Source organism: Caenorhabditis briggsae (assembly GCF_000004555.2).
Source record: "Caenorhabditis briggsae complete genome, chrII, whole genome shotgun sequence".
NCBI lineage: Eukaryota > Metazoa > Nematoda > Chromadorea > Rhabditida > Rhabditidae > Caenorhabditis > Caenorhabditis briggsae.
Window position 1 is genome coordinate 9,772,520 of NC_013486.2, and position 23,819 is coordinate 9,796,338.

A 23,819-nucleotide genomic window follows, 5' to 3' on the forward strand; every position below is an offset into this window, starting at 1 on the left:
AAAAACGTAAAAAACCACTGTCGGCGACTTGAAAAAAAGGCTGTCAGGTGCCGTGGCCTAGGTTTCTCACTGAAAATCCTCGTCCCCCGGCGGCACCTTTTTTTGAATTTTCTTCCTTTTCAACGCCGTTTTTCGGGGATTTCGGATTTTCTTTGAATTTTTTCGCAATAATATTTGAAAAATAGATAAATTTTAACACATTTTAATGCAATAAAAATTTTTGGTCGGAGTCCCCCTTTAAATTCTTACACAATTCAAATTTTAGTACATTATTCCGGTATCTGTGCATTTTTAAATTTTGGACCACTATTTTTTCTTGTGACCACTAAACTTTTTTGAAACCTCTAATTTTTTTGGGACCTCTATTTTATTTTGGGACCTCTAATTTTTTTTCGGACCTCTATTCTTTTTTGGGACCTCTAAACTAGAAAAGAGCCGAATTTTTTAAGGGATAGCTGAATATTCAAAGTTCAATTTATATATACGACTTCTATAGAAGACAGTAATTTTATGAACCGACAAAAATACGAATATTTTTTAAGATTTTAATTCCGAGAAAACTCTGCCGGTAAGATAATTTTTGCCCTTTTCAGCTTAAAGGATTACGTAAAAACGATGCAAGGGATCACCGAAAAAACAAGAAAAAAAGAGATGATAAATTTCTCTGATAGTGAGCTCAATATACACAAGTCGAGAAGGCCTTACTTTTGGAAGCCGTGTCTTGTCATGAGCAGGTTAGTTTTCGAAAGTCTGGTGGACAAAGAAACATGCGTGAAATTGCAGGCTTTCAACCGAATGTGTCATGACCCGATTAAAACGATTCAAAAATTTGGGATTTGTTGTATAAAACAACTGCTCTGATGAATTTATTTGGATTTGCAAAGATTTGAGTACGGAAATTATATTGAAATGGCTCAAGTAAGTTTATTATCGACATCACAAAGCCAAAAACTTCTTTTTTCAGTTAAATCAACATTCATTTCATAAAGAATATCCATCTTATCTACAACCGGAAACTATGACAAGAGAATTTTCAAAATCGAAAATATGGACGAGAGGAAGAATTCGAATTGAGTTTTTTTCACTTTTTCTTATCTCATAGGTCCCATTATTCTCGCTGATCTCATCGTTTTCTTTTTTGCTGATCCCATTCATTCATTTGTATCACACCCCTCATTTTCGTTCCGATTTCCTATATCTACATTTTAATCAATGTTTTTCTTTTTCTCATACTTGTTCTGTTTTCTTTTTTAATAAATTTTATTATAAATAAAGTGAATGGCGTTGAAAAGAAAACAAAATTTGAAAAGCGCTCGCTACGATGCTCCGAAATCCCGCTGGTCTGTTCGGAATTAGATCTAATTCGTTCGTAGTTCATTCGGTGTTCGTTCGGAATTAGATCAGCTAAATTCTGTATTAGATCATGCCACTTCTATTTACGAACGAACCCAGATCTAATTCCGAATGAAGTCAGATCTAATTCAGAATCGTTTACCTGACGGTGCAAAAAAACATTGACTTTTAATGTCATTTTCTCTACTTCTAGAACGACGTTCTTCGTTCTAAGAACGTTTCAAAACATGAAATTTGATGGGTTATGCTTAGAATTGAATGAAATTTCATATTTCAGACAATTTCTCAATAAATTTGTTTGCATTTTTGAATAAATCTCCCATCCAAGTAGTGGAAAAATTCAAAAATTAGACAAAACAATGTCCAAGAAAATGTGTCTGAAATATGAAATTTCAATCAATTCTAAGCATCATACATCGAATTTCATGTTCTGCAACACCCTAGAAATTGAGAAAATCGTCTTCGAAAATCTCTGTTTTTACACTGAAAACGCGATTTTTGGTATCGAAACTGATATAACTCGGCTGAAAATGATGAGGGTATTCTGAAAATTTCATAAAAATTTGGGTTTACAAGATGTTGAGGCTCTCATGTCAAGTTATAGGAACACAGTAACCCGATAGTTTTTTCAGGCTTGAATGATTACTGTACAACTTCTGAATTTTTTTTTCAATTTCATGAAGGCTGAGTTGAATAGCAAGAACCCATTTCTGTTTTCAATTCTTTTGATGTGAATATCATGTTGCCCTTACAAAGAAAATAAATGTTTATTTTTGTTTCTTTTTCAAAAAAATGCAAGAATGAAAAAAGTGCGAACACTATGTCTATTAATCAGAACTGAAACAGTAATGAAATGGGAGACAGAGAGAGGGAAAAAATGAAGATGCATGAGATTTTGTGGAACAGAGAAAAAGAGGTTGGATGAACTGAATCGGACGAAGAGAATTGAGAAAACAAAATTCAAGGAAAGGGGACAACTCGTACTAGACACTGTAGACTTATTGATGGGGATTATCAAGAATTCCATGGGAAAAAATAAGAAAAAAAATCTTCTTGATGCACGAAACAATGGCTTAACATAAAATAATCACTGGAAGAAAGCGAGGATAAGGATCCAATAGGATTTTTGGAAAATAAGGAATGACTGTAAAAATGGTATCCTAAGTTCAATTGAGTGGTTGTGACCGATGGAGAGAGAATTCGGGGAAGAATAGGAATGAAATGGATGTATAAATTAAGAGAAAAAACGGAAAAATATGGCAGTTTGTATGACTTTTTATCAATCATCAGAATCATCTCCTCCATCAATAAGCCTGTAGACGGAACATGATGGCTCTGGCTCCTGAGATACTTCAAACACAAAACAGAGGACCATCAGCAGCTCATCGGTTTCACTGTTTGTTACAATCTGAAATTTATTTGAGCATTGGTTGCTGAAGAAAGAGATTAATTTTTACCTGTAGCACTGTGAAGTTTTCTAGTACGTTGTTCATCGTTTCGATAGCATTCAGCTTCTTCAACTCAGCAATGAACTTCACCATGTAATCGCACATTGGCGAATTGTTGAGCATGAATGAGTATGATCCATCGACTTCGATTGGGAAGTATTGCTGAAAATTTATATAATGTTTCTATTCAGTAATTCATCGGCATTCGACTACAAACCTCAATCTTCTCAACAGCTTGTGAGCCAAATGAGCATGCCATCGTTGACACTTTCAACTGGAATTTCTCACGACTTGCGTACAAAGAATCCACAGCGTATTGGCAGTTTCTGAAAACTATCAGATGAGAAGAAAATTTGAGAGAAAAAAGTGTTTAAAAACTCACTGAACATCATCTGACACGTTGATATTCGCCCAGCACTTGGCCAAGAAGAAGACATCTTTCCTTTCAGCTTTTTCGAAAAGTTCGCGAAGCAGCCTTGGATATTTCTCGTAGAACAAAGAGATATCAATGTGATCCTTCTCCAAAGTATTGTCAATCTTTACCAACTCTGTCCTTTCCAGTGTTTTATTACATTGAACGTAGGCTGAGAATCCGTGAAGTGATAATTTCGATGAAGCGATTTCTCTGCTTGGATCCGCAATTGGAGACATTGGTTTCTCTGGCGTTGAAGCTGGTTCTGATTTCGGTTGAACAACAAGTTGGGATAGATCCATTCCGAACGGGAGGCCAGTTCCTGGGAACGATGACCACAAATTTGGAAGCGCTGAAAATATAATTTCTCCAAAAAAGCTGATCAACTTAATTCTTACTCTGCAGAAGAATTTGTTGAGAGAGCTGATCAGTTGGCTCAAGTTTTGGAATTACAGATGGATAATTGCTTCTTGGAGCAATCGCAGCGGCGGCAGCTACAGCAGTGGCCGATGATGGAGGAAGAATCACCGCAGATGGAGATTTGACTCCGGGAGGTGAGGCTTGTTGAAGAAGACTTGGGATGTCACCCTGCAATACTTTCAAACTGTTATAAACTTTAAGATTCCAATCAAAAAATCTCACCTTCTTTTTAGCCTGTTCGTCTCGAAGTTTCTTCCTAGCAAGTACTTGAATATGCGATGACACTTGTTTCCGAGTTCTCGTTTTTCCACATCGTAATTTGATATACCTAGCAATTAATTCGTTCCTTCCTGCAAAATAATATAGATTCAAAAGTGAATAAATTTTGCTGTCAGGTGAAAAGTTTACTGGAACCCAATATCGAAAACAACAGCTGAAAATCGATCTGACGCGCAAACAACGTCAATTCAGATACAAATTCAGAATCAGATGTTGAATATTTTGTAAAGTGATTCAGAAATGTAAAAATTTTGGCCCTAGGCAGGTGATTAGAGTAATTTGAAAATACGGGGTCTTGAAAGTGACGTTTAGAGAAAAGAAACCACAAAAATGGGTTTTGTGCTGTTCTACAGTATCTCAAAAAAGCCTCCGTGTAACTTTTCGGAAAAAGTTTTTTTTGGAAAGTCAAACAAATGTGTGCAAAAGGTTTTTGTTTGTTGCGCCACAGACCGCTAGACAACTAATTTCGTTCCTTGTGACGTGGCAAAAGAAACAATAGTCCAGTTGAAGCTGTTTAGGTTTGCAGGGATTTCAGATCTCAAGTTGATTAGAACAAATAGAGTTTGTTTCCTATAACGCTCGAGGTTCCAAAAGGCCTGGTCAGAAATCGCGCTCCAGCAAACATGTCTTTTCATTGGCTGAGTATCAAACGTACAACGATGAGCAAAAAATCGCGCGTTGATTAAAAATACATAGGTCAAACCCACGCCCACTTTGAAATTATCGTCTGGCCTAAAATTTATCTGGGGCGCGATTTCTGACCAGCGCTTTTGGAACCCTGTGACAACGCTCAATTAGTTTTTTTGGTTCATCGCCAAATTAGTTTAACCTCATTAGAATATCTCACATTAAATTTCAACCATTTTGAAATTATGCTTCTCGTCAACCCCTTGTTCAATAAAATATGTTCCAACATCACGTTCAACAAAATAGGTTTCTGTTGATTCAAGTTGCGAAAAAAAGTTGTTCAAAAAGTCAAGACTCAGAGAAAGAGAGAGCCGCCCGTTTGGGATTTTGGGTTTCCCGCAGCGAAAATAAACAAATAGATGAGGAAACGAGTAGGTCCACTGGTGGCACAAGATGGGGGTCTACACTAATCCCTGCACACTACTACCTTTTGTCGGTTTCTGTTCCTCTAAGTTCAATCCGTTTACATCATAATAAATAATAAGAAAGTTTCTAAAGTCTATCCCGCTGGGAGAAGGACCCGAAAAGAGCAGATGTTCAAAGAAGGAGGAGGCAGATGTACAGTAATGCCCCTCCACTTGGTGATTCCTTCATTCAGTAATTATAAAATAGAGGACACTTCTTCTATTCAGGATTTCATCTTTCTACTCACCATACATTTTCCCTTCGTCACTTATGATGATTTTCCGTCGTCCGCAGGGTGGATAAATGGCTAAAGCTTCTTGAAACGCCTGATCAATATCTACACTCCATACACCTTCTGCATCACCTGAGATATCAGTTAGAGACGTTGATTCTGGAGCCATTGATCCTGCGGAGCCTGGACCGTCGCCGGCGGGAGGGGATAGCTGAAGAGAAATGCGATTAAGAGAATTGAAATTAATTTTGGAATGAAATAATTGGACCACTGTAGAACCTGTAATAGAAGGGCCCTTACTTTCAACGTTGAGCTAATTTATCTGGCTTCATGCATGAGATATCATAAAGTGGTTAACTGATAAATTGTTTATTATGATATCATAAATACTTTATCAGTCGACCATTTTTTTCGCGTCTTGCATAGGAGTCAAAAAAAATCAGCTCAAACTTTACAGTGTGTGGGGGCCCTTCTATTACAGGTTTTACGGTAATCGAAAGATCCGAATTCTATATACAAACTAGTTCTGTACTAGGAAAAAGTTAACTGTTTATTGAATTTGATTGATTCGATGTTTATTAATAGAATGTCAACAACTGGATTCGCTAAATTATCAACTACAAAGTTTTTTCTGTAAATCTATTCCAGCTCAGAAAAGATATTTTTTAACTAGGAAAATTTTTAACTAGGTTGACTTAATTGGAGAAAACGGGGAGGATCTTTCTTGTTATCAACGTACATACTAAACTGATATGTTTTGTTATATTTTTTGATCTTTACCAAGCTTTTAAGTCAATAAAAAAAGAATCTCGATGATGAGAGCTCACAGAGAAAAAAAGGCGGAAAAAATTGTGTTTTATCACAAACCGTCATCATTTGTCCACCAGAGGTCGTCGTGGGCGTTGTCGTTCCTGCTGCTCCGGCGAGCCACTCTTTCCGAAAATGATTATGGGGCGGAGTTCTGGAAAACAGAGATTCTACTTTATTCTGACACCTGCTCTCGCTGAGGATGAGCTTGGAGCTAAGCCCCGCCCACAAGTGAAGAAGAAGACACTCACCCATTGAGAATGGCACTGACTGCGACGTCTTCTGACATCTGAAATGTGAAAAAGTTAAGAGAGTGAAGTCTACCGTAATCCATCAAAAAAGTGACTGGCAGGCGGTAAGAGATATGGAAAAAATAAGAGGAAATAGGAGTTTCGTTTTTTTTCTATTCATGTGTTCGGTATCTAAAATTACAATCTGGCTCTTCTACTAAAGAAAGAGCAGATCCCTGAGGAAGGAAGGTCTTTTTATCTCGAAAGATGAGCAAAATGTGATAATGTCTAGCAGGGGAACGTGACGTGGAATGTCCGAAGCGGAGTACTGAAAGTTATTGTGTCACATGACAACAATTCAAATCAGTAAAGTGAAGAGAAACAGACACGGAAAAAGGAAATTGATAAGGAGTGATGGGTAACTGTGTTGTGCCTCGTTTTTTAGAGAAGCAGAGAGAGAGGATAGAAGAGAGCAAGATGGAAATAATCGATGAGGTCTGATTCATCTCTCTTTCTGCAGAAATATAAAATGATGGGGTTCAATATTTTTGATTGAAAAAATAAAAACGGTAGGGTGAAGATCTTGTTTTCCAAAGAATTGTGTAGGAGAGAAAGATGGAAGAGAGGGAGGGCATTGTTTCTTTTCCAGACGGTCATCATTGTGTCAAATGAGTAATCGTTGAAAAAGAAAAAGAAAAAGAAAGAAACAGTGGAAGTAAAAACTGTAAAAGAAAAGGTTACGAAACAAGGTGACTATTTTCAGACTACGCTGATTGTGAAAAAAAAAATTTCGGAAGTCTGAAAAGTTCAAAAAATCATATTTGAAATTACCGAGAGGGGCATTTTCTGAGCCTCGTGCTATCTACTATCTTTTTGACTTCTGAATAAACAAATTACAATTACAATTATTGATTGCTGAAAATAATCAATTAGGGTCAACCTGAATTAGGTCGATACATACTGATATCTGGACTTTTCAAAGGTTTGAATGGCACAGATAAAAAAAATTAATTCGTGCATCAGTTACCGTAAACACTCGAATAGAATGCCACATAAAAACGGCAAGCAGAGGTATAAAAAGTTGTCAACTGATAAGTTGTTTATCATAATATCAAAAATATTTTATCAGTTGTCAAATTTTAGATATCTTTCACAGGAATCGAGATGAGTGAGCTCAAAGTTGATGGACTGCTTGACTTTCTATTAGAGTGTCTAAGGTAGATTGAAGACGATGTTCAGATTACATTTTTAAGCTGAAACCAAGACAACGAATACTATGGGCTCAGAATTCTCATAAAGTGAAAAAAAGTTCCCAGAAAATGAGATCTGCTTCAAAACCACCCAGATCAATGTATCGCTAGACAGCAACCTAGTCAATCAAAAATCGAAAAAAGGAGAACATGGTTGAAAAGTGGTGGCAAAGAACACCCCGTAAATGGTTTTCCTAACAGGTCTTTTTTGTCTGTTAAACAAATAAACCAGACTAAATAAATGAAGCTTTTTGGGCAAGAAACTGACAGGTGGGAAAAGAGAGAGAGGCTAATGGAATAATTAGTGATACTTAATGAACATCTAAAAAAGTGGAAATAAAAAGAGAGTGGAAGCAGGAAAAAGAAAAAGATAGTCACTTCAGAATATAAGAAGAAAAAGGAGAAAAGCGTTGAGAATGACTCATCATCATTCGGAGGAGAATGGATCGTCCAGATCGAGGAAGGAGAAAATAGAAAAGAGATGAGAAGAAGATAAAGTTTGGAGAGAGAGTAGAAATAAAAAACCGAACGAGTGAACGGCGAGAGAAAAAAGAGATCAGTACCGTGACGGATAATTGTAGATTTTTTAAGCTTAATCTAGAAAAGTAGGAAATTCAATAGGGAAGATGGGGTTCCCGTAAACACTCTAATAGAACGCCACTCCAAACCGTAAACTTTGAGCACATATATGTCATTTTCTGTAGAAGATATCAAAAAGTGGTAAACTAACAAAGTATGTAGCATAAAATCAAAAATAGTTTGTCAGTTAACCACTTTTTGATATCTTTCGGAGACACTGACAAATGTGAGGTAAATTGGCTCAAAGTTGAAAATCAGGAGTGGCGTTCTATTTAAGGTAAAATTAGGAGAATGTTTAGGGTAAAGGGGAATCCAGCCAAACATTTTTTTGCATTTTTTTGCATTAAAAATGTTTCTGTTATGTATTTATGAAAATTGAAAAATTGAAAAAATTGTGAAATTTTCATGAAAAAAACAGCGCCAAAAGTGGCCGTGGACTAGGATTCTCGAAACCCTATTGGACGGGAAATTACAATATCGACGGTTTTTTTCAAGGATTTCGAATTTTTCCTTAATTTTTTCAAAAAAATATCATGAAAGTAAATAACTTTGGAAACATTTTAATGCAAAAATTACAAGAAATTTCTTGTTTGAGCCCCTTTAAAGGAGATTCAGGAGGAACAACAACATCACAATGATTCAAAACAAAAAAAAGATATTCCAAGATGCTGGTAACCGTACCTACCTCATCCACTATAGTATGTATTAAACTATTATGCTTGCAACCATCTGTCCGTAACTTATCATAATGTTTACAAATGTGCTCGATGGAACTCCTTCCCCTCCTACCACTAATTATGCAAATATTCTGTCGAGATTGTTTGGTGGTCGAAAAAAATATGTCAAGCCCAATACACCCGTGTCAATTTGATTGACTATCCGTTTCTCGCTCGAGGTTAATTACTCTTGGATTGACCCTGGGTGTTCCTCTTCTTCCACAGTTGTCAGTTATTCAAATTAGCTTATGTTCATAGAAGCACAGATTTCGAGTCAGAAAACGAAAATGAAACTGATTGAGCATGGGGGAAGAAGATTCATGAGATGAGAGGGAGGAAGAAAACAAGAGATATCTCTGTTGATGATGATCATGATAGAGACAGGCCAGCTGTTCGACACAAATCGATAAAATCAAATCAGTGATAAAAACCTTGAGACTTAGAGTGTCAGGGGAAACTCTTTTCTTCATGTCATACGAGAAAACTAGGCGGTCTTTATTCGACTTCTTATTCCACGGCTGCTGGGTGATATTGCGCCAATGTGTTCCTCTCTCCGAAAATGGTGACCTTCGTTGAAAAAAAGTACGAGAATTATGAGAGACATAGACATCTCGCACAAGTTCTTCTCTGTCTCATCTTTTGGAAATACGTACGCACGGATGGACAAAGAAATCATAAAGTGGTTGTTTGGTGGTAAACGGGAAGGAACCTCAACACTTTCGACAAGATATTACAGAAGAAAGTAATCAAAATGGATCGAGGAGAAAAATAGTATGGATAATGAGGACATCGGAAGAGTGCTAATTAGAACATATTGGTAATTGAATTGCATATCTGGGAGAACTGGGAAAAGACTATTTCATGTTACAATTTTTCTCATCTACAACATTTTTTTTCTGCAGTATTTTTTAAAGATGGTATTCTTGCAGATGGGGTTATAATGTGGTAAAATATGCCTAACACTAAACCTTTACTAAAGGACCCTCTAACCTTTAACTTTGAGCCGTTTTTTCTCGGTTCCTGTCAGAGATATAAAAAGTTGTCAACTGACAAATCGTTTATCATAATATCAAAAACATTTTGTCAGTTGACACAATTTTGATATCTCTCATAGGAAGCAAGATAATTGAATTCAAACTTGTCTGTGAGGGGCCCTTCTATTACAGGTTTTACGGTATTTTCATATAATCTAGGTCAATATTTTTTGCGCATGGCCATGTGATATTCAGGTCATATGTTAACCGAAAACATCAAATTTGTGGTTTTTAATAACTAGATAAACACGACTTTGAGATCAAAAATGAAATTTCCAGCTAATTTAAACCCGTTGATAATTTCTGAAATTTTTAATTTCAAAGTTGGAATTTTTTTCAATTTTCGGGTTTTCTCGGGTTGAATTTCCGGCTTAAACAAAAGAATTTGCAGTTTAAAAAATTGAAAAATAAATGTTTTGGAATTTTAACTGTTTTCAGTAACTCTTGAGGATTTATTCCAACTAGTCTCACTTATAATCACATTTTGCAAGGAATTTGAAAGCTTTTTTCCAAAAAAAAATCACCTGCACAGGAGCATGCTTGAATTCGTCGGCAGTTTCAAGGCAAAACTAGACTAATTTTTTTATTTGGGAGATACTGTAAAAGGGTCACTTCAAACGAATCCGGAAACCCCAACCCTCTCATAACATGGAATTATTCTTCCGGGAACTGGTAAAAACGACCAAAAAGAGAGAAGAGAATAATGGAATGGTATGCAGAAAGAAGAAAAACAAGTGAAGAAATGCAGATGGCAGTAGTCCCTTCCCTTGCGGTCAATCCACCCCTCCGACCACAAACGGACAGATGGTTTTCGAATGGAGTGGATATTGGAAATAGTGTATGAAACGAAGGAGAATTAGACATTTTAGTGGGAGGGGGAGCACATGCTTGTGTATGTGCATAGGAAGGCATACAATCTATCACATTACTGTATTACCTCCCTTTCTGGGAAGCATCGGTCACGACCGGCCAATTCGGGTTCATGGTTCTTTGATAAACTGAATGAGGTGAGAATAAGAGGAAGGAGGGGAGAGGTAATAGGCATGAAGAAGCGGAAAATGGACTGTTTGTATGGTTCGGATGGCAAAAAAAGGCCATATTCGTGAATGTGGAAGCTGCCGTAACACTCTAATAAAATGCCATCCAAACATTAGCATTGAGCCTATATATCTCGGTTCTTGTAAAAGATATCAAAAATTGATTAACTGACAAAACATGTTTGATATTATGATAAAGATTTTGTCTGTTGGCTACTTTTGATATCTTTCACAGGAACCGAGATAAATTGGCTCAAAGTTAAAAATTTTGGGGGGGGGGGCTTCTATTGCCGGTTTCACGGTAAGTATACAATAAGTTTGAAAATGAATGCTGGAGTGTTGGTGGTTTCAAAATCATTTTTCGGTCCGGCTAGAGAGCGTTATCGACATTGTCGACAACTCTCAAGCTAACTTTAGTCTGAATCAAATTTCAAGAAATCTAAATTTCCCATTTTCAAAAAATGGCACTATCGGAATATTTTAGAAGTTCCTTTTAACTTTTCCTAATTACAAAGCTAAATATGATTTCGCCACACAAAGATCATTCAAAAGCGTATCAAAATTTGTCAGACACCTCCTACTACACATCTCATCAATTCAGGTTATCACGCGGTTCTCAAGGCTTCTCTTCTTTTTCTTCTTATTCTTCTTATCACTCTTCCTCTTCCTCTGATTTTTCAATTTCTTCAATCAATCCACGTCAAGGAGGAGACATGACGTCTGAGAGAGCGAACTTTTTTTTTCTCACTTTTTGCTGATGCTCCGTTTTGTTTTCTTGTCTGATAGCAGTGATAAGATCGGGAAAAAAAGAAGATATAAGTGTAATTGTGCTTAGAATTGAGAGATAGAATGGGGGAAACCGGGAAAAGATACTGAAAACATTTAACTGTAACTAATCCAATTTGGTAATGAAGTACTTCAAACCAATTTCCCTACAATCATTGTCAAGTGGAAGACGTCAAAAATCAAGTGATGACTAATTTTATAATTTGATGACGTCACCAATGTCCTTCATGTTCAATAGAGCGCTTTTGATATCAATTAGCTTTTTGAATTTTAGTGATAAGAAAAATCGGAGACGGAGGCGAAGAAAATGGGGTGAAATGGGAGGACGGGGAGCGGAAAGACAGTTGAAAAGTTATGTTCGTGTCTCTCATGTACACACAAACTCACTCAAAGTTAAACAATCTCTTGGCCTATAGGTAGAAAGAGTTCACACATATTTTGGCAATTTAAGAAACACGATATACAGAGGGTTTCAAAAGGCTTGGTCAGAAATCGCGCCCCAGTGTTTATTAAAAAGACGCAAGTCAAAACCAGGTCCACTTTGAAAACATTGAATTTCGTATGGGCTAAAAGTTATCTGGTTTTTTTTCTGACAAAGGGTTTTGGATCCTTGTGCACTATGGATGAAAAAGTGAATCTGGGATGATAGGAATGGATATCCAGAATGGGAAATTGGAGGTTTTGTGAGAATAACCAAAAAATTGGAGACAATTTGAAAGAGTTTTTAGTTTTGGGAAGACACGGATTCTTGATAAATATTCTCTCTAAAACTATAGCAAGACTCGCCAACGGAAATATGGTTCAAATCGTAGCTAATTAAATTTGCCCGTGAAAATAATACTTCAAGACTTTTGAACACTAAAGCAAAATCTAGTTCCGTTCACTTTTTAAGAAAGGTAATCATGAATATGAGTTAGGATTTATTTCTTATGAAAATTTTAGGGGTACTGTAGCGAATCCAGAGAGCATGAGAAAATGTTTCTAGAAATGAAGGGTCTTTGAGATTGTGAAGAAGTAAGGTATACGGTAGTTTTAGAAGATCTCGGGAAGATGAGAGTACCAAAAGCCCGGAACAAATTTAGACCTTAATTTCGAAGTTGGTGTTCTCCGATCCAATTTGAAGAGCCGTTTTCCTGCAGAGCAGGTTCTTCCTGCTCACCAAAAAGAATCGCTTTTTGCGGCAAAAAAGACAAAAAGTCACTGTGTGAAGGCCCTTTTGGATGTATCGAGGATGGATGGATGTAGGTAAAAGAGCGAGTCGTTCGGAGAGAGAAAAGAGAGTGTCTAAAGTCAAGACCACCCCGAGAAAAGAAGAAGAAGACGACGATTTGTGTATGTTTTGTGAAACACTCTCTCTCCACCTACCTCTATATTTTCCCGGGAGCGTGTCAGTGATGCGAAAAAAGTGAAGAACCGATCAAGAGACTTAGAAACAGACAGTCACCCCCAGCAGTCCAACAGTTTCTTGTATGTCTCTTGTCCCCGTGTAGTCTTGAAACCCGTTTTCATTTGTTGCTGCTGCTGGGTTGACGACTTTTGGAAACAGAGGAACACTTGTTGGCTCTCTCTTTTGGAAGATGAGGAACAGGTGATGCCTTGGAGAAATCGGTTAGAAATGAAAATGTAGGTTATTGAGATGATCTAGTGCCTATTCGGCAGATGCAACCTTGAGAATCCAAGGAGCCGAGAAGGTAGGATGAGTTGTAATTAAAGATGGAGGAACCGCATGTGGAGGATGAAAATGGAGAAGAGAGAAGTGTTTGATGGATTTAGATGTTATAAAGATCATTGAAGGAAGATTCGGGGATTGGAACGATTTTTGAAATATTCTGAAAGACAGAAAAATTGAAATATTTCCGAATTTTGTTTTGAAATCAGGTTTGGACTACTGTCCAAGGCGCATACGAAAAGTTCGGCACATAACTCGGAGGGTACAAAAATTCGGGGCTACAAGGGGTAAAAAGCGATTTAGGGGTACAAAATCCACAATTCGTGGGTACGAAATTTTGATTTTTTAGGTATTCTGTATCCCCGAATTGAAGATTTTCGTACCTCTAAATCGCTTTGTACTTCAATGACCCCAAAAATGTTTTACTCTCCCAAAAAGTTTCTTGCGGGTTCCCTTGTTCCCTTGCGGGTTTCGCAAAAAATTTCCTTGCGGGTCTCGAGCCGAATTACTTTAACAATTTGGGATTTTCGAAATCGATTTGTCAAAATTCTAAAAAAATAGATTTGTCGAAACCGGAATATTCCAAAAAATTTGAAACTTGGAATTTTCGAAATTCCGAAAAGGCCATTCCGAACATTCCTCGATCACGGTAATGCTTCAGAATCAAGCCAAAAACGGCAGATAAAAAACCTAGATTCTATACAGGAATGAGAATGTCGGACTGTAATAAAGTTAATTTTTGACTATGAACTCTCGAAAAAATAAATTCTGAGAAACAAGGAAAGATGTGTTTTTTTCTCGATTGCTTTTCTTCTATTTTGTTTCTTTGTCGCTTCGAAATGACATTCGATTGTCAAATGACTCATAAAAGCCGTGTGGCAGTAGAAGAAGAATCGAATCTTTCCATCGTTCGCACACCATCACAAAAACGTGTGTAAAAACAAAATATGAAAAAAATGAAGAAAAAGAGTTGAAAAGAGCCAGTAGTACATGTAAAAGTTGGTAATAACTCAAACCGAATTGTTTTTCGGTTTCCTTATCAAACAGTGAACTGATGATCATCATCAATTCGTTACGAGGGAAACTATTTGAAAATGAAATAATTTCCGAAAAAGAAACAGGAAAACGACCCAAGAAAAGAGAAATAGAGATGACGATGAAGCTTTTGCATCGGAGATAAGAGTGTTTGTCTCCGAGGGCAGCAGTGTGCCGTTTTCCAAATCAAAACCGATCATTGGAAGAGAGTAAAAAAGAGCAGGTTAACATTGTGACACAGACGAAAACATGGGTGGGAAATTTCAAAGTGAGGCATGGGTGAAAAGTTATGCATTTTCGAAAGAAGTGACCATCTGGAAGGTCATAGGTATTTCGAGTAGAGGAAAAATCAAATATTAAACGAAATTTCATGGGGTAGAAACTTTTAACCTACGCTTGGAATTACCAGGCTTCAAGGAAATTTAGCCAGGTTTTGGATCTAGTGTAAATATTTTTTTCCAGGACATTCATCTCGAAACGTTGTGTATGATTTCCGATTCTATTATCATTAAATCTATTGCACCTCTAACGTTTTCAGTGATTTGAGATTGGAAAATAGCTCATACAATCCTGCTTATACAGACTTAACTTGATCAGCCAAAAAAGTTTTGGGTCTGGCAGGTCTGAACCACATTTCGATGTAACAGCTTTCGAATTAGTGGCAAAGCGTGCAACGAAATCGCGTCGCTGGCGCACCAGCCAGGCGTTTGAGGCACGGTAAACAGGCTGCTGCTGCTTATGGTAAATAAAATGTATGGTTTCAACTAAACAATTCTGAATCGCTACAGTATTCTTTCCAGTCTAGAACGATGGATGAGCACAAATGGACTACAAGAAGTTTTTTGAACTTTTCTCTCGTTAGTTGACTCATGTTAACTCGTCAAAAAGTCAAAAGGAAGATGAAATATGAGAGAACAAGTGACACTTGATGAGCACACATCGAGACAATTTGTAGAAGAAAAAAAAGAAGTAAAGTAAGAAGAAGAAGATGGTGACGATGGGTAGAGAGTTTCATGGAAATTATGATTACTCATGGGAGATTTTGGAACTTCTCGGTGGGAGATATATTAGTAATTCTAGTGAAATAGGGAATTCTTAGTCCTTTGGCTTGTGAGAATTTACTGTAACTCGATTGTATTCGTCAGATGATACAGTATCGGTCAGAAGTCAAGGAATCTTTTGAGAATTTCTAGTTTTTCAGCTACTTGCCGATTTCTGAAAGACACTTGTTTTCACGTTCTAAGTACAAAACGGGCAAAAGGTGGTGTATTTTAGAAATCGGCAAATATATGAAAAGCTAGTAACTTTCAGAAAATATTGTGAGTGCAAAGTTCTTGATCTAGGTCTGTTTTACACCTTCCAAAATTTTCAAAGTGATCGAAAACTTGTCAGCCGAGCTCCAGACTTCTGAAAATGGTCGACATGGCCGAAAATCAACTGAAAATACGTTTGTCTTATTGACTGTTACTGTATATGAATGTTCGAATTTCTGAATTCGACTCTTTCTGATCACCCGCGCCTGCATATTTCAGTTTTTTCTTTAAAATTTTTTCATAAAATGTTAATCATGATATCAGCAACATTTTTTAGTCAACCGATTTTTGATATATCTCACAGAAAAAAAAGATACATGGGTTCAAATTTAACGATTCGGGTGGCGTTCTATTAGAGTGTTTACGGTATCTTTGTAATAAACTAATTTCTTATAGGACAAACTACAGAGGCTTTGAAAAGATGTTGAAATTTGTGTTTGGATCAGGCTGCATAATTCTAAACAGTCTGTACAGGACAACCATTCCAAATAGCTTCCCATTCTCCTAATATAGTCCCACCCATTTTCTGGGCAATCATATTTCCATAACTACCTAATAACCTATTCTAAACCCTGCCTTAATTCTCCCGAAAATTTACACAATTTCAACAAAGAAAGTCCTTCTTGGCGCGACGACGACGACAATCGGGTGTAGAAATAGAATAGAGAGCTATTTAGAAGAACAGGTGCATTTCTCATTTTGGCCCCCTAACGTTCCGTTTCTTTTTTCTCCCGTTAATTGGACGTTTTCTTCAATGCCTTCCAATTAAACTACTACTATTACTAAGAAACAAAAAAAGGAAAAAGGACTCACCAGAAAAGGGAACGACAGAATATTGGGGAAGATCGACATTTCGGATGGACTACAGAAGTCGGAAAAGGAAGACTTTTTTGAGCTTCCAGTCTGAAATTGTATTGTAAAGAAAAGTATGAAAAGGAAAGGTATATATGAAGGAAAAAAAAAGAAAAGGTGTGACTACATAAAAATATGTATCGAATGCATAAAAAATCAGAAAATAGTGAGAGGCGGGTGGTCCTGCTTCTCTCTTCTTCCTCTCTCCGAAGAAGCTTAAAAACACGTTATGCATATTCAAGAGACCGCCCTTCTTTTTTCAAAACCGACCACTATCTTCGGCTCCGCCCAATTTTCAGAGAAGGGGCGGCCTTGAAGTATACGGTGAATGAGAATTTATGGAATAGAATGGGCGGAGTCTGGAAAATATAAGAGGGAAGAATAGTTAGTGATTCTGATATGAAGACTTTGCACAATTCATACAGTATCCAAAAAAATTACTAGCATTCTTGTAAAACGGACCTACGGCGGTCCTTCGTGGGCCCTGTCATGGTTTCCTTTAGAATCAAGTTATTTAAACCAGCTAAATTAGATATAATAGAACTCAACGAGTACTACAAAAAGGTAGTTTTCAAAAACTATATCACGTCTTTGAACAAAGTGATAAGACATGAAGTGACTGATCCGGGACGGACCGGGACTTGCATGTTTTTTCGGTCTGTTTCGTCTGTAACTGTGTTCATAGACATAGTACAGTTTTCCAAATTGTAGCTGTTTGTGGTACTTGTCAAGTTCCATCACTTAATATAATTGGTTTGAAAATACTGATCCTAAAAGAAATTATGACAGGGCCTGCAAAAGCCCGCCATAGGCCCGCCATTGATCCGGTTTACAAGTGTGGTTACCAGAATATGAGTTTAACAATGTGCAGAACAATATGATATCATAATTATTAACATTTTTATGAGAAATTAATGAATGGAACAGCGCAGGTGTTGTTAGAAAAAGCATGACTGGAGAAGAACAATATCTATAAAAATGATCTAAAAATGATTTAAAATATCTTTAAAAATGTGTCAAAAACTAGACGCATGTTTCTACAAATTACTGGATGAACATTTCAACGATTGCCGGGTCGGGAATTATGTCACTGGAATAGAAAAAAAATAAAGCGATCACTAAAAAAAAAGGTTGAAGGTGTTTAACTCCGTGGTTCTAGTGTCTGCCCAGTTTTCTAATCATACCAATAGTATGATTTGAATAAAAATCAAGAGAGGTCCAAGGGTTACTGTAATCAACCATCAATAACTTAAATTCCTGAAAAGACTTATTATAAGGCATATTTCAAATTATCATCTGATCCCTGCTCATTTAAAAATGTCGAATATTTTTCCCTATTCTTCCGATAGAATGTTCAAAAATCTGCGATTCTATAAAAATAGAAACTGAGGTGTTCCTCCTCGTGACGATTCAAAGTGCCGTCAAGTGTTGCCGTGGATTCCCACCCGAAGGTCCTTTTCCCTATTCTTCGCATGTCTCTAATGGACTCGGACGGCCCCAACTCCTGGATTCGCGAAATAGTGTACGTCGCCACGAGACGACACGTCACACACTTCTGAGCCGCCCATCTCTCCCCACAGGGCTCCTTTTCGTTGACCTACTCTATCATCCAACGGGACACAAAAGCTTTCAAAACGCGAAAAGTCCTCGGTGCCCTATAATTTTCGAATGCGCGATACATCGATTCATGAAGATTTGTGCCGTTGTGTCATGCATTCATTTTCAAATTATAGGTTTCATAGGGATTACGGTAGAAAGACATGGATCCCCTTCGTTCTAGAACAAAAATATGAACACCTTGTCTTCGCCATAAACGGAAATCAAAAACACAAATGCGAAACATGATACGAAATTGAAATTGTTTCCGTTGTCACCCGACGACGACGATGATTTGTTTTCGAAACTTTCGTGTGTTTGGCATGTGTACTGTATTGCACATAACAGATTGACGCTGAAGCTGGATTGAGATGGTTTCCTATCAAAACATTATTCGGGAAACAAATTGAGGAAACACGTAGGCATCCAGAAATCCTTTAACTTCTTTTTCTCTAGAGGATTACGGTAGGAAATATTTTCAGTTATAAAGAGGTTTTGATTACTGTACCCCGTTTTTATTTCTTTGTTGAATGCTCGCAAACACCTACAGTCCTCTTGATGTCTTTTTGCTTTCCAAATTTGATAGTATGATATGATACAGTACTACCGTAAATGGTCTAATAGAAGTCCTTCCTATATGTGCACTTTGAGCTTCATCATCTATGTTCCTTCAGAAGAGCATTTATGGTAAATTACCGTTGTCCTATCCTTTAACTTTCCTGTAGAGAATTGCACTAAACAAACCAACCGTACAAAAACCATCATAGAAACTCCAAAAAAACTTGAGAATCAGAAAACTCACATGGTCGCTCCAAGACGAGCAAAACAAAAATGAACAAACAAAGCAATCCCCGATGAAAAAGCAAGATGGAATGGGTCTTCGAATCATCTTGATTTTCGGCATATTTATGATCGTTTTTTCGGGAATTTTATCAGCGTAGGTGCCATCTCTTTGACACCATTTTAGTATCGTTGCGCAAAGAATTTTTGGAAATTTTGGGTATGGCGAGGTGCGGTTTTGATGAGTTTTTCCTTTTTGTATAGGTTGCGAAGAAAAATACAAAAGCTTCTAACAGCTCCTCTTTGACGATTTCTGTCTCTAATAGACTGGAACTCCCATTAAAACCGTTAAACCTGGAATAGAAGACCTTAACTTTGACTAAATTTATCACGATTCCTGTAATAAAAGCCCAAACCACTTTCAATTTTGAGCTCAATTATCTAGATTCCTGTGAAAGATATCAAAAAAATATCAATTGATAAAATATTGGTGATGATGATGATGAATAATTTATTAGTTGACAAATTTGGGATATTTTTCACAGGAAACCCAGGTTAAGCTCAAAGTTGGTGAACTTCTATTAAAGGAAATACGGTATCTCGATTGCTGTCTCACGATGGACATTTTATCAGTAGACCACTTTTAAATATCTTTCACAGTAAATGTGTCAATTGACAAAATGTTAGTGATGTTATGACAAACATTTTATCAGTTAACAAATTTTTGATATGTCTCCCAGCGATCGAGATAATTGCGCTCAAAGTTGTCGGGTTGGGTGGGCTTCTATTAGAGCGTTTCTGGTATTTAGTGGTGAGACACTGTCCCTTTATCAGAAGTAATACAATAGGGTCGGTTCTAGGAAGAAACCTAAGTTTAACACTTTACATTTAACCTTCTCAAATAAGCCAGAAGTAAAAATAACTAGAATTCGATGAGATACAGATACACAGAGACAGTTATCAAAACACTGTAATTGAGTGTCACCCAAACCTTCTTCTTTGAGCCTATATCTGAGTTCCTGTGAAAGATATAAAAAAGTAGTCAACTGACAAAATGTTTTTAATATTATGATAAACATTTTTTCAGTTAATCACCTATTGATATATTTTACAGGTAATGAGATAATTGGGCTCCAAGTTGACCGTTTGGGTGGCACTCTATTGGAGTGTTTACAATATTTCGGAGCAATGTTATAGAACAAGTCGATATAGGACAGTGCTCCTAAAGACACAAAGAGCACAATTTTTACGATTTTTTTTTCTGAAACACGATTTGAATTTTGGCTTTTCTAGCTACGCTACGTTTATCTTCAACGCTGAACGAACTTCTAAAAACGGGTACGACGTATTTCCTTTATTAGAAGCTCACCCACGCCGTCAACTTTGAGCTCAATTATCTCGATTCCTGTAAAAGATATAAAAAAGTAGTAAACTGATAAAATGTTACTGGTAATATGATCAACATTTTGTCAATTGACCACTATTTAATATCTTTCACATAATCGATATAATTCAGCTCAAACTTAACGATTTGGGCGGGCTTCTATCAGAAATACCGTAAATCAGCGTGTTGAATTCTACAATTCTACTTTGGACGAACATCAGGAAAACGAGACTGGGTTCGAAATTTTGGAAGTTCTAAAATAATCGAAAATAACTTTTTCGGAAGAAAATGATAAAGGGAAGTGTTTCATCATTATAGCCAGGGTGGAACACTACATCTTTTTCTCTATTTCTCTCGTTCCTGTTCAATGTCTACAGTAATCAAATCACTGTCACTTCTTCAAACAAATCGCTGTTTTGTTTTGTTTTTTTTGACGAAGAGAATAGAGAAACTATTGGAAAACATTTTGAAAACGGTGGAATTCCCGTTTTACCTATGCTTTTTACACTGTTTTTGGACCTGACAATGATCGGAAAAGGAGGTCATCAACGATCATAAAATGACAAAGAAAAAAAGGAAAATGAAGAAAGAGCCAAGTGTGTAAAAATGGAACCAGCAGCAGCCGGGAGCAGCAGAATTAGCAGCGGGTTCTGGATTTTCAGCTGCCAATGATCGGTCCACCCTCACACCCAAATTTGCGTCAATCGGGAAAAGAAGTTGTGGAAATGAGAGGAGGAAACCGGAACAGAGAACCAGTTTCTCCTATTTCCAGCAGCAGAAGAGACCCATCGCGACATTGTTAATTTCCTGATTACTTTCTGTTAGATTTCCGACCAGCCGCTCACCTCCGGCCCGTACAGTTTTCTCTCGGGTTAAATTCATCAAAGTGATCATCAGTAATTTCATGAAAAACACAAACACAAATTCAAAGAAAAAGTGGAAAAAGGGAGAGAGAAAGGGAACAGATAGATAGGGGGATCGACAAAAAAAGGAGGAACTCGTCGTTGGTGTGGACATCATGATACTGATGATAAGCCAAAAGGGACTGAGAAAAGAGAGAAATGGGCAATATATAACAAGGGAACGCAGAAAAAAAAACGACAATACATCAAAACAGAATCAAGGAAATAAGTGATAAATTGAAAAGTGAGGAATGGAGATCTTCAAAGAAGTACTTATAAAAATGTTGAAATTTTTGAAAAATAAAGAAAATAAGTTAAATGAAAAAAGATAATGGATGTTTAGACTTCGGAAGAGCAGCTTGAATCATCGAACGTTGGTTTCGTGTTTCGAGTTGCACGTTTTTCTTGATACCTAGCGGAGGTCTGAAATGAGATGGTTATGTCTGGTACAGTATTCTTCAACATACCTCTTTGATAATCATAGATCTTCTGCCTTTCGGGAAGTTTCTCACGCCTGGAACTCTTCTCAGTTCGGTCGGACTAGCTTTAGTAGCTGAAGAGATGCCACTTTTGTATTTTGTTTCTGAAATAAGAGAAATATCTAGTTAATAATCCCATTTTCTATAGTGAATTTACTTTTGACATCTGGAGAAACGAGTGCAGGAGTTTTCAATTGGACTTCTCCATTCGCATCTCTTTCTTCTGAAGTTCGCTTCTTTACTACACGAGACGAAGGACCAGGTTCATTAGATTCGTATTGAGATTCACAAGAAGAGGCATCAGCCACTGTGACGGGAACAAGTGACGGTTTGTTGGTAGCCAATCTTTTATATTTCATTTCAATTTTTTTAGCGACTCTATCACTTGTTGCTGTTGAAGAGGTCATACCGAGATTGAAACTTCGAGGTGTTCCCTCTTCTTTTGTTTTACGGCTTCTGGTAGACTTTGGAATTATAACTTCTTCTTCCTCATCATCATCCTCTACAACTTTCCGAGATCTCTGCACTTTCTTTTTCGGTTTAATTTCGACCTCTTTCTTTTCTTCTTCCTCTTCATCTTCACTTTCGACTCTTGGAGCTCTTTGAGATTTTCTCTTTGGAGTGGCTGTTGTATCCCTTGATGGTGTCATTTTAGGCTTCTTTTGAGCTCCTGTTGAGGCTGATTGCGCGGCTTCTGTTACTTTCTTCCTCAATTTTGCCATATCAACTTTGTGCGTGTAGTCGGTTTTCCTCGAAACGTCGAACATGGTGGTTATACAGCCAGCAACGGGTGCCGGTTGATTCTGAAAAATAATTGGATAATAGCGAATGGGTTGCGTGTGTATGTGCATGAATTCACCTCCGGTTTTTAGTTTCTTCACCCCCCTAATTTGGCATTTGGCAGAGCTCGTAAAGTTACCGTAGGTAACAACCCGGAATTGCGTGTAATGGGGTGGAAGATGTTTGAAAAACTAACCGTGAGTATGCTTTGCAAGGTTCCTGGCAACCCGCCAACGAATTTCTGCTTCGCCTCGAAAACCTTATCGGGGGATGCCTCGAGTGAAAGCCATGGGAGTGAGCCGGAAATCCACATAATCAAATTATACGCGAGAATCTCGACATCTCCGCGAAACGATGGATTATTCCCCCGATGAGCATCAGTTGAAGTGAAAATGCATGTCCCGTTGTGAGCGCGTTTCTTGTCTGGTTTATCGACATTATTGGTTGTCCGATGAGCCAAACCGAAGTCGACGAGAACTGCCGAAGAGAAATCATTCGGTTTCTCCAGAAGAATGTTCGCAGCTTTCACATCCGCATGAGCATAGTCCGAATCGTGCAAATACTCTAATGCTCCGAGAACACAATCAGCAACTGTGAGCGAGTCTTTAGCTGACAAGGATCCACCATTTGCCTCTCTGACAGCTTCAAGAGATGTCGCATATTTTGGAATGATCATGTATCGCATTTTTTCGTTGTTGTAAGTGAAATAACCATTTGCAATCAAATGAGGGAGCCCGATCCATTGAATTTTTTTCGCTTTCTTATAGTTTTCTATCATATCCTTTTTCAAAATTCGATTGAAAACGACGACTTCTGTGAGGAGCGGCCCGTTCGTCGATGGTTCAATTTTCATGACCATTTGCTGCGATTTCCCATCTTCTGTGCATGTGTGAATCCTTCCGAATCCTCCAGTAGCGAATTGTTTTCCGACAATGTACGTTTTCTTGCTGATATCGTCGATTTTTAACCCAACACGAACTTCCGGTGCCAATTCATGTAACTTTTTCGGAGCCGCTTTCTTTGGGGGCATTGTTAGAGGTGAATTCTGAAAGAATGATGATAAGTGGGTCGAGCTAAAAAGAAAACAAAATAACTGAGCGAAGCCAGGATTGAAATCAGTGAAGATGATATTTCAATCAACTTTCTGACGAAATTTGGCGAAGGATAATGAATTTCGACATGTCAACCTTCAAATGCCCGCGATTTTCGAACAGTGCATAAGAGCGCGATTGCCAGACGAAGGGGGCTTTTTGAGACCCCGCAAATCCCGGAGAAAAAATTTTCCGGGGAAAAAAAACTCCGGAGAAAAGTGGGCGGAGTCGGGGGCGGAGCCTAAATTGCAACCCTGGCACAG

The 23,819-nt window shown here is 37.4% G+C and overlaps 2 protein-coding genes across 2 annotated transcripts; both read right to left on the reverse strand.

Annotated features, from left to right (window-relative positions):
• Positions 1-2,632: 2,632 nt before the first annotated feature.
• Positions 2,633-6,332, reverse strand: Cbr-egl-44 (the record flags this gene model as incomplete). Its single annotated transcript, XM_045242524.1, has 9 exons — positions 2,633-2,761; positions 2,811-2,963; positions 3,019-3,127; positions 3,184-3,565; positions 3,612-3,801; positions 3,856-3,983; positions 5,252-5,447; positions 6,104-6,197; positions 6,295-6,332. 9 exons carry the CDS (start codon positions 6,330-6,332, stop codon positions 2,633-2,635), a joined length of 1,419 nt encoding a protein of 472 aa, XP_045092271.1.
• A 15,213-nt stretch (positions 6,333-21,545) lies between these two features.
• Positions 21,546-23,495, reverse strand: Cbr-vrk-1 (the record flags this gene model as incomplete). The annotated part of the gene is made up of 4 exons (XM_002630787.1): positions 21,546-21,629; positions 21,674-21,789; positions 21,843-22,488; positions 22,662-23,495. 4 exons carry the CDS (start codon positions 23,493-23,495, stop codon positions 21,546-21,548), a joined length of 1,680 nt encoding a protein of 559 aa, XP_002630833.1.
• Between the last annotated feature and the right edge of the window lie 324 nt (positions 23,496-23,819).